This window comes from Harmonia axyridis, chromosome 7 (assembly GCF_914767665.1).
Source record: "Harmonia axyridis chromosome 7, icHarAxyr1.1, whole genome shotgun sequence".
NCBI classification, from domain to species: Eukaryota; Metazoa; Arthropoda; class Insecta; order Coleoptera; family Coccinellidae; genus Harmonia; species Harmonia axyridis.
This window is the reverse complement of record NC_059507.1, coordinates 21,168,383-21,180,636: the sequence shown is the minus strand read 5'-3', so window position 1 is coordinate 21,180,636 and position 12,254 is coordinate 21,168,383. Positions and strand designations below refer to the sequence as shown.

General features: G+C 34.9%; 2 protein-coding genes across 2 annotated transcripts; one reads left to right on the top strand and one right to left on the bottom strand.

Moving 5' to 3' along the window:
* Positions 1 to 563: 563 nt before the first annotated feature.
* LOC123685321 lies at positions 564 to 1,088 on the bottom strand. The gene has a single exon (XM_045624979.1). The coding sequence runs from the start codon at positions 1,086 to 1,088 to the stop codon at positions 564 to 566; it is 525 nt and encodes a 174-aa protein (XP_045480935.1).
* Positions 1,089 to 1,137: 49 nt separating this feature from the next.
* On the top strand, positions 1,138 to 2,612 carry LOC123684903. Its single transcript, XM_045624405.1, has 2 exons — positions 1,138 to 2,289; positions 2,481 to 2,612. Exon 1 carries the CDS (start codon positions 1,211 to 1,213, stop codon positions 2,105 to 2,107), a length of 897 nt encoding a protein of 298 aa, XP_045480361.1. The 5' UTR covers positions 1,138 to 1,210; the 3' UTR covers positions 2,108 to 2,289; positions 2,481 to 2,612.
* The last annotated feature ends 9,642 nt before the right edge of the window (positions 2,613 to 12,254 follow it).

Sequence of the window (12,254 nt, the reverse complement as noted above, 5' to 3'; positions counted from 1 at the left end):
TTTTGGTCCAAACCGCAAGCAGTCTTATAATACAACGTGTTTGCAGAATCGAAAAAGAAAAAAAAATTCGAAAAAAGCTTTCTCCGACGAAATATTCCAAAAAAATAGGTGAAGGTATCAGTCACAAGGAACTATTTATGTATAATTTATTCAGCAGCAACGTTTCGGGAAATTTATTCCCTTCCTCAGGCTAAAAACAATATTACTTAAATTAGTATTGGGTAGCATGAGATCTTGAATATGAACTAACTAAAAATATACTCTCAGCAAAACAATATAGAACAAACACACAGGTTCACCGTGTATTACATTCGAAAAAACAAACAATCAACACTCGAAACTGGAACATAAAAAACGCAAATGAAAATTACACCAGCTCACCTTGTGAATAAGAAATTACGATGTGAATCATTTGAAGAAATTCAAATTCGTGGAAAAAATAAAAATAACAATTTTCTTTCATCTCGGGGATCCAAACAAATTCTCTGACGTATCGGTCGCAGGTTCATCCATTCGAATGCAACACAGAACTGCACCAGATGGAAAGTGATATGTCATGAAGATTATAATTTTATTTCTTTAATCAGGTTCGAATATACGATGTTCAGTGAACCTATATCAGACCGCGCATTGATTGAATTCGGGTGTCTCTTGATGAAGAGCATCTCTTTGAAATTACGTTTGAACCAATTGTTCTCCCCGGTCAGAATTTTCGCGTCATCAAAATCAAACTGATGTCCCTCAGACATGGCATGTTGTGCAAGCGCAGTTGTGTTGGATTGTTTCATGCAATCTGATTGATGTTGTTTAATCCTGGTACCAAAATACTGTCTAGTTTGTCCGATATATGTACCTGTACAATCTTTACAATTGACTCTGTAAACCAAACCCGATTGCCTGTAATCCGGATCCCTGTCCTTAAGTTGGGAAAATAGTTTTCTGACGGTCTTATTATAATATGAGACGATAATTGATGACGAATTCCTCATAACTTTTATCAACCTCTGGCTTAATCCCGGTATATAAATAAGTTTATTGTACTTTTTATCAGCACCATCCGAGTCAGGTGGAGAACTAGGAGTCACCATAGGAGTAGAAGTGTGAAAAATTCTACTAACAAGGCTCAATTATGAACAATCTCATCAAGTTTGTTCTGTTGTCATTGGACTTTTTTATACCTTTTATCTTTGTCTATGTTGATGACATAATCATGGCGGTCCCTCGTGATAAAATAGAAATTGTTTTGAGAATTTTTAACAGCTTTCATTGTGACCTACAATTCACACATGAAATTGAAGAAAATGGTAGAATTCCGTTTTTGGATGTCTGGATCATAAGAGAGGGCGGACACTTGAAGACCGATTTATACTCTAAGCCTATTGCTTCTCACAGAACATTACATTTCAGTTCGTTACATACCACATCCCAAAAAATTGCAATAATCAAATCCATAAGACATAAGATCCTCGGTATGTCTCACGAGTCATTCCATACAAAAAATTTTATAGAGCAAGCAACTTTACTCATTCAGAATGGGTACCCGAGAAGCCTTGTTAGTAGAATTTTTCACACTTCTACTCCTATGGTGACTCCTAGTTCTCCACCTGACTCGGATGGTGCTGATAAAAAGTACAATAAACTTATTTATATACCGGGATTAAGCCAGAGGTTGATAAAAGTTATGAGGAATTCGTCATCAATTATCGTCTCATATTATAATAAGACCGTCAGAAAACTATTTTCCCAACTTAAGGACAGGGATCCGGATTACAGGCAATCGGGTTTGGTTTACAGAGTCAATTGTAAAGATTGTACAGGTACATATATCGGACAAACTAGACAGTATTTTGGTACCAGGATTAAACAACATCAATCAGATTGCATGAAACAATCCAACACAACTGCGCTTGCACAACATGCCATGTCTGAGGGACATCAGTTTGATTTTGATGACGCGAAAATTCTGACCGGGGAGAACAATTGGTTCAAACGTAATTTCAAAGAGATGCTCTTCATCAAGAGACACCCGAATTCAATCAATGCGCGGTCTGATATAGGTTCACTGAACATCGTATATTCGAACCTGATTAAAGAAATAAAATTATAATCTTCATGACATATCACTTTCCATCTGGTGCAGTTCTGTGTTGCATTCGAATGGATGAACCTGCGACCGATACGTCAGAGAATTTGTTTGGATCCCCGAGATGAAAGAAAATTGTTATTTTTATTTTTTCCACGAATTTGAATTTCTTCAAATGATTCACATCGTAATTTCTTATTCACAAGGTGAGCTGGTGTAATTTTCATTTGCGTTTTTTATGTTCCAGTTTCGAGTGTTGATTGTTTGTTTTTTCGAATGTAATACACGGTGAACCTGTGTGTTTGTTCTATATTGTTTTGCTGAGAGTATATTTTTAGTTAGTTCATATTCAAGATCTCATGCTACCCAATACTAATTTAAGTAATATTGTTTTTAGCCTGAGGAAGGGAATAAATTTCCCGAAACGTTGCTGCTGAATAAATTATACATAAATAGTTCCTTGTGACTGATACCTTCACCTATTCTATTGATATTAGGAACGATAAGTGCTTTTATTCCAAAAAAATTTGAGTCCTCATAGCCACCATCTTTTTTATAAGAATCCCATTAACTCATGAACCGTTGAATATTTACCCAAGGTATGGCATATTGTTGAAATAAGGAAGTAGTAGTCTGTTTCCGGTATAACCGGAAGTTGTAGAGATCTGAAAATATTTTAGGGAGAAAGATCATTGTCTCAAACCCCAATATGCAAAATTTTCAGCTCAAAATTATGATTAATTTTCCATAGAGATCTAATAGGCCATCTCGGTGAATCACCCTGTATGCCATGTCACTATATGCTATAAGTCTTCAATGGCTATTACAAGGAATTTTTTTGTCTCAATTTCAGTGAATGCCATTTCATAACATTTTTATGCAAAAAAATATCATCAGTGCCCAGTATGAGATAAACCACAATAAGTTGAATAGAGTCTTTGTTATAAAAGATTTGGGCATTCTATATGACTCTAAGCTCATTTTCGATCACCACATCAATTACATTTCCAGAGAAGCTCATAAGATGCTAGGCTTCATAATAATTTGTAAGAATTTTCGTCAATGCCAGTCTATCCGATCTCTGTATATAGCATATGTGCAAAGTATTCTTACCTTTCAATAAGTTATTTGGAACCCGTGCTATAATGTTTATATCAATCGGTTGGAAAATGTTTAGAATAATCATTAGGCATATAAATAGGAAATTTCATCAAAATAGCATTAATTACAAGGTAAAAATTATGAAGAATTTGAAATTGTTAAGCCTCACGATCAACGAATGATAAGAGATGTGAAGTGCATATACAAAAATTCAAATGTCACTGACTGTAGCGACCTTGTAGATATGCTCACCTTCAACGTCCCATCATATAACACGCGAAATAAATTTTTATTTCATATAAGTCAAAGTTCCACAAATTATCACCTGAATTCACCTCTGATTAGATGCCTCAGGTCATTCAATTCGATATCCAGTCTTCTAAATGTGGATCCTTTTTCACAATCGTTCGGGGTTTTTCTGGAATTTTGATGCGATTCCTTATTGATAACATTTCTTTTTGTAATAATATGTAGAATTGTTTTTTTTCTCCTTATGTATCGATGTATAATGCGAATGCATTGTTACAATTTTTCGCCCTCTTCATAATATTTATTAATGATTTGGCGGAGGTAATTGATGTCGACTGTTTGTTATATGCTGATGATTTCCGAATATACCTGGAGGTAAGCAATGTATCGGACTGCCTGCGACTCGCCTCTAATTTGCAACGCGTTGAAGAGTGGTGCAGAAGAAATGGGTTACCTTTGAACGCTGAGAAGTGTAATGTTATGTCACTTATGCTACTTATGCAAAATAAAAATACTATTCTTTTTGATTACATAATAGCGTTCAAAGTTCTCCAGCGTTGCTCGGTGTTAACTGATTTAGCAGTGAATTTTGATTCCAGACTTTCGTCTGTTTTGCAAAAAAACAAAATTTAATTCAGCAATTACTCAAAAACCGTTAGAAATATGGACGAGGAAATTAAAACATTAATAATCAAAAGTAATAATATACAAGCTGTTGTATTTGAAATACCGAAGTTGTTGGTTTTTTTTGGTATAAGCGGCAACACTGCAGCGCTGAAAATATTTCAGACCGATAGAGCAATGGTTCCTACCCAAGAAACCAAATTTTCAATAAAATCTTACATTTCCTTCCCCGTAAAAGTCTAGGGTACCATCGACCGTGGCCTACCCCTTATATATAGAAATACCATGTCAAGCTTCGTGCAAAATTTCGAGCTGATATCGTCATGAAGTTCAAGAAAGAATATGAAAACTATAAGGACTAACACAATAATTTTAGCAAAGAGTAATTTAGAATGGAAATTTTGATAATATCTAAGACAAAGTTTTTTTTGAAAAAAAAATTTTTAATTCTTTTATAACCGAAACTTCGAAAATATTTCAGCTGAATAGGGCATCATGAACAATGTCATATTCCGAATTTTCAGATTTCAAATCGGCCCCGTTCTCCAGAAACGTCTAATAGGCCGTCGAACTTGAAAGACCCTGTATATATATATATTCGTTCAAGAATACAAATGTAATTATGCGAGTCCATTAGAATTTATGATTATTATACATTCAAAACTATAAATGTTCTTAAATTTAATTGTCGAAAGGAAAAGTTCTTACCAGCGACGTATGCTGGGTCCTCTATAGTAATTTTAATGAAGATAAATACATTCTTGTTATTCAATTTTAATTATGAAATTTCTGTTTTCAGATAAGATATCATTAACTTCTACTCTAGAAAGCATACACATAAATGCAGAATTAGCGGCAATATTTCTGACAGCATTTACAGCTCTACATTATGGAAATGAAATTTTCGGCTTTCTTGATCATCTAGGAGTTCATAAATTTGGCAAACCTGATAGTTTAGCTTATGTATACGCAAAACATGATAAAATCACATACTTCACGTATAATTCGGTAAGAATATTAATGCTGGTAACAATCATCTTGAACGTCACCAAAAATACTTTCTGCGAGGCAAAAAAAACATTTCGAGATGAAAGATATATCTGTGGCATGATGCTGCCATATTGGTTTCCATTCAGACTGAATATTTTAGCGAAAACATGGATTTTCCTGGCTACGTCTTCATTATTCTTTCTGTATATTCCATTATCTGCTTTGGGTTACGTTATGGACTATGGTGTTCCCGAATTGATTGTTCTGAGAATGAAGAAAATGAAGAAAATGTTGAAGCAACTCAAATTTCAAGGCAATACTGAAATAATCAAGAAACAACTTGTGGAATGCATAGAGTATCATTCTGAAATTTGGAAGTTTGTCATTATTTTTCTATATATTATTTTCCATATAGCAATAAGTTTTTTCGATATTTTTTGAGCACCTGGTCATTAAATAGACTACAGCTCGTCACAATGTCTGTAATTTTCGAATTTTGAACCAGAAATTGTATCTAACGATAATATTTGACTCATTTTTGATGAATCCATCCTCAAATTCAAATATGTAGGTACGTCCATCCGGCCCTATACGCGCGAGAATTTTCGAACGGAACGGCCCAGAAACTTGAAAAATCCCATGATCTGCTTGGATCTCGAATGACGTGGTTGAGTTCACTAATGTGCAAAATCCGACTATTAGTTTCATAAATACGAACGTTGGAAATATTGTATTCCTGTTAATTTCAAAACTACATATTCGGTCGAGATTGAAATTTGCATTTGGATGTATAAAAGAATGCCAATTAAAGACTTATGCTAAATTTCTTGTTGATTGCGTAATGAGAACCATAAAAAATTCAATGAGAAAATAGAAAAAAGTATCCTAATAACGTGCGTTCATTTAAATTCGTGGTCAAGAGTGCTGTGTAGAAATTAGAATTGATTTTCTGAGATTACAAGTAGCACCATTCAGGTACATAGTTCCCAGATTCGAAGTATGTAAACAAATATATACGAACTGACAAAGAAACATAAACACCCAGAAAGAGCTGTTTGAATTTATTTTTTTTTTTGGCAAACCATACATAGTAAAGCCAGGAGTAAATGATTGAATTTGGAGAAAAAAATCGTGAAAGTTTTTTCATGTGAACAATTTTTGTTACTCACATGTTGTATTCGTTTTTTGCAAGTTTTTTAAATCTTACAACAAACCAGCTGTTCGAAGAGATCTAGAGTCGCTGTTTAGTTTCTATTAAAATGCCTAGAGCAAGTGTACGCGAAATTTATCGCCAGCCAAGTGAATTTGAAAGAGGTCGAACTATTGGTCTACGGAGGACGAGGTTGTCATTTCGAAAAATCGCTAACCATATATGAACATAAATCTAACTTCTCTTATGAGATGTTGTCAAGCGTGGTTTTATAATGCCCAAAATCGAAGAAGTGTAATCACCGGACGTCGAAGGGTTACAAATGAAGTTCAAGATCGACGTCTAAGACTGATTTGCGACCACTCGATCTTTGGCTGATGAGTGGTTAGGAGAACTAGGCCATCCTGTAACTGTCCGAACGGTTTACCGCCGGATAAGGATTTTTGGAGCCCATCTTGTGTTACCTCCGGGCTCTGACGGTTGAGCATCGCCGGCAACGTTTACAGTGGTGCAGAGAACGTCAACATGGGAAGTAGAATGGCATCAGGTCGTCTTTTCTGATGAATCTCGATTCTCCTTGGGTGCACATGATGGCCGTATTCGTACTCGAATATTCACTACAGGTGACCTACTGGTAACCTTCAGTCTTTATTCGAGGTAATATGACAGCGACGCGTTACCTTCAGGAAATAGTGGAGCCATATGTTCTCCTTTGCCTTAACCGGCTCGAGAATCCAATATTTCTGCAAGATAATGCCTCATGTTAGTTAGTAAATTTTTTCGAAGCGGCCCATGTGAATCTTTTGCCATGGCCGCTCCAACTTTTTGAGAATGAAGGGACGTCTCAATAAAAAAGTATTCTGGTTTTTGACTCATCCACGTTCTCATAAATTTGTGAGTTCACCCATGAAGGTGAAACCAGACTTTGTCAGAAAAAACGAATCCTTCGGGAATCGTGAGGTTTTTACTGAATTAATTCAAGAACCACTGACAAAAAGCCATCATATGAGGATAATCAACCTCTTGAACCTTTTGGTATGGAAATAAATTGATGTCTTGTGACATGTACCAACAGAGACACTAGTGAGTTGGGATAAAACTCTGACAGAAGTTCTCGGAGCTTCTTCTATGATAACTTCGACCGTATTTATCGATTCTGGTGTCCTTTTTACTTGCCGACACTGCCGGTTTCACGGAAAACACTAACGCAACGCGAAACGGTGCTTTGGAAATATTTACATATAATTCAATCAATGAGAACATCTGGGTACTCAATCCCGAATTGCGTTAGACATTCATCTATAGAATATTTCCATTCGCCTTCAACCTTCTGTCCATTTTTGAAGTAAGATTCGATCATGAATTTTTTTGTCGGAAAAACACATTTTTTCATTATTTACTCATATTTTTCTCATAGATTCAAATATCCAAATTCTAATATCTCTAACATTTCAAGTGAAATGGAAAAATTACCAGATAAGGGGTTGTCCATTAATCACGTGAGGCTAGAAAGGGGGGGGAGGGGTTTGATAAAAATGACGAAAATATCACAAGGGGGAGGGGGGGGTGTAGTAAGATATCACGTGTATTTATTTTTTCGTCAAACGCGCGATTTTTAAACAAATATTAAGCGGCACGGCGCGGCGTGTAGTGACCTTGACTACATTAAATATATTCATGTATTAGTACAATACATGTTTTTCCTATGATTACACTTTTCGTTTATTATTATTGTTATGGCAATCAAAAAAACTTGCAACCTGGTGTAGACATTTTTATTATGGTCCTTAATTTCAGAAGAAAGATTATAGTTTATACCTGTATTTAAATTGAGTTAATATTCAGAAACTTTTAAGATTCGTTGTAGGTACTAAAAATACACGTGATGTTGAGAAGGGGGAGGGGGGGTGGTCTTAAACCTCACTACGTATCACCAATGGGGGAGGGGGGTTTAAAAAATGCTAAAAAAAGATCACGTGATTAATGGACAACCCCTAATGATATGGGTAAAATTAAGATGACTAAAAATTTGGTGTATGCACTCGTCAATTTTTGAATGGAATGACATTCGACCAAATAGAAAATATAAGTTTTATTTCGTGGCAGCACCGCAATGTCATACCTGTCATTTCAATCTTTTTTTATTTTGATAGGATACATTAATTAAAACCCGATCCTAGCCAATCAGAAGCGATGTGTAACCGAGTATGATCGGGCAAATTTGTGAAATAAAACACAAAACGTTGACTAGAATAAATTCAAATATGTATTTGAAATAGGGAGAGAATTCATTGGAGTTGGGGTGTTCTTACAATTTCAAGAGTTGCTTACACAGTTCATAACTATAATGCAAGATACATATGTACAAAATGTCATAAAACTCATAAATACTAAATAACAAGAATCTGTCATAATTTGTTTATAACGCTACCTACAGTTGACTTAACGAAACTTAACTAATATTTTCAAAATTGGCAAAACAAAATAAAATCAGTCCATACACCAGGTTTTTAGACATCTTAGGTAAGATGCATACAATCCCTGGTGTGTGTGTTGATTCGATTTTGTTTCAGACTTTTTTAGACATCCACCTGTTGTTTTGGTGTTCTGCTTTACCAGAGTTATGTAAGGTGGCACTCTACAGAAATTTTTGAATTCCCGCTATCTGCCTGGAGCCGTTTAAAAATGACAAACTGATTTTAGATTTTACAAATTTCACAATAAATTACAATTAAGTTCTTATCTAATTTAATGAAATGACAGAGCATAAAAGATTGTTGCGAGCACAGATAATAAAATATTATTGTTCTATACTCAAAGATCACGAGAGCCGAGAATCGAGAGAAATGTCCTGTGTGCTCCATCTGAAACAGAAGCGATCCCTCGAAATCAAGTAGGTATAATCTAAAAAATCTCCCGTTTTGTCTGAAACTTTTACAGGTATAAGTAGACACACCAGGTTTTCTATGCATCTGAGATATGGGTAAATCTACGCGCTACTTGTAATCACAGAATATCCACTCTCATTTCTCCACAGCACTCTTGACCACGAATTTAAATGAACGATCAGTATATATGTGACTACAAAACTGACGAAGTTAGCATGTTCGATGTCGATATGATATAATAAGTTCAAATTTCACAGAGCCTTATCTAGGTACTATTGCGCCTGTGGCAATATATTAGACAGCGCTCCTCATTTTTTTCATCCATTATATTTTCTTATAGTATTTTTTGGCGCATAATTTAAGTCATATATTTTTGTTTTACTGATCATTTTAGGCTTAGTAAGCAAATTCTAGGGAAGGCTAGCAATATTTTCAATGTATCCAGATTCCTCGGCATCGTTCGTTGCGAGGCGTATACATTATTGATTCACGGCTTGACTTGATATTCAAGCTACTTGGTTAAAATTATGGCCCAAAATAAATCTAAAGTTCCAAGAGTGGTTCTGCTAGTTTTATTGGGGTAAGCAATACATATCGCAAATCAAGTCAAGTCAAGTTCAAGTATGTATGTAATATTTCACTAGCTTGATTTTCAAGTCAAGTAGCTGGTTAAAATATCAAGCTATTTGGTTTGATGAATCCCTAGAATACATGAAAACTGAGTTGTGATCTTTCGAATAATTTCGCCTAATGCTTCAATATTTTTTCTCTTGATATTTTTGGGCACCCTTGCGGACCTTGCGCCCATGGCAAGTGCCACCTTTGCCACGCCCTAGATACGGCACTGAAATTTCATACTACTTCAGATGAGATCTGACCTAGTTGTAATTTTGGAATTAAATATAAACAACAATTTGAAACATTCAAGCATAATACCGAGAAAACAATTTAATATTTCAATGACAACAGATCTGACCGAGTTGATGTTTTGGAAGTAAATAGAGAATAACAATTTCAAGCACGATCTTTCTTCACGGACGCATAAATCAACGAGTGCTCAAAAGCTCCTGCTTCTTTTTTTGTTATTATATGAATAATTTTTGCAGCTTAGTGAAGGATATGAATGACAGCCTTGGATGGTGTCATGCTTGTCAATATTCCTTGGTATCAGGAATTATAGCCTTGACAGACTACCAATTGATTGTGGTGAGAAAAAATATAATCTTTGTAGTTTGACCGTACAGTGAAGGTGAACCTTAGTTTGATTAAAATCAATTGTCCTAATTATTCAATCAAATCTTTTAATATAAATTAAAAATAAATGGTCACGATTATATATACAAATATATCAGTTCACCTTCTTTCCATTTTAAATCACCTTGAACGGAAAAAAAAATGTAGGGATTTAAAATACAAAACGTTTCTTTTCCATTGCATCATATGGCAACATCGACTGCTGATTGAATGTTTAAAAGTACATCAAATCTTTTCGTTGATTAGCTAAAGAAGCTATATAATTTGATCAAGATAGAGTAGTAACCAACGACCTGTCACTTAGTGCAGCGGTAACGGAACGATTTTACCATTTTTGAAATCTGAATTTGAATAGTTTCTGAAATTCAAAAAAAACATGAATGATACTCATAATAATCAAGTTTAAGTTTGTATTAACAATAATCAAATGAATAAAAGAATAAATATATGTATAAATAACAGGCCAATTGAAAAGTCCCCGGTCTACCATAGTAAAACACATTTTTTTGGCAAAATTCGATTTTATTATTAAACAAAGTTGCCTTCGAGGGCGATACGGCCATTATAGCGATCTTCCAACTTTTCGATACCATTTTTGTAGTACGATTTGTCTTTTGCTTCAAAATAGGCCTCAATTCCGGCGATTAATTCTTCATTGGCGCTAAATTTCTTTCCAGCGAGCATTCTTTTGAGGTCTGAGAACAGGAAAAAGTCGCTAGGGGCTAGATCTGGCGTATACGATGGATGCAGAAGCAATTCGAAGCCAAATTCATAAAATTTTGCCATTGTTTTCATGGATTTGTAACACGGCGCATGGTCTTGATGAAACAGCACAGTCGGTTTTTAAAGATTTCATCCTTTAAACTATCCGTCACATATCGATGCAAAAATTAAGGTTTATTGCACTTAAACAGCTTCAAACACTGCTCAGAATCATTAACACGTTGTTGCTTCTGATCGATTGTGATCTCGAGCAGCGCCCATTTTGCACACAACTTTCTCATGTACAAATTTTTATGAATGATATGATGTACCTACACGTTCAGATGATATCTTCACAATGTCTGCTATCTCCATCAACTTCACTTTACGGTCATTCATAATTATTTTGGGAACTTTTTTGATTCACGCCTTCACTCTTGTGGGCGTCCACTGCGTTCGCCGTCTTCGGTGATCATTTCACCACGTTTGAACTTACCATACCAATCAATGATGGTTGATTTTCCTGGTGCAGATCCCGGAAACTCTTCATCAAGCCAAGATTTTGCTTCAACAGTATTTTTTCCCTTCAAAAAGCAATATTTTATCAGAACACGAAATTCGTTTTCGTTTTTTTTTTCATCTTTTTTAAAATAACAAAAGTAGCTACATTCACAACGCAATATCTCACAAACTAATGGTCGGACTGCTGTCAAATTTTGACAGTTTGTCATCGTTTGAAGCTTGGTAATAACTAAAAATCATATGGATTCAATACTAGCACCGCCATCTGTGCATCAGACCGGGGACTTTTCAATTTGCCTAATAAATGAATGACTAAATACAGGTTGAGTCAAAAATGCTCGATCGGTCGATAACTCTTTGAAATTTTGGGCTCGGAAAATGATGCAAATGTTGACTGAATCGACAGTTCTCAGCGTATAAACTTATATTGTTTTTGATTTTACAGGATTGTCCGAAATTGGTAAAACATGATACCAACCCTTTTTTAAATGAGAATGATCATACTCATAATCTCCATGAAATATCGTTTTCGAAATACTCCACTTGTCATCATTTATCTGTGGTACTTTTTGACGTAGCCCACTTTTTTCGACGAATTTTATTGATATAATGGTTTAAACAAAAGATAATATCTTGAAAACCGATCGTGTTTATTGTACAATTTTCTTATTGAATTCCCGAAAAGTTTTCA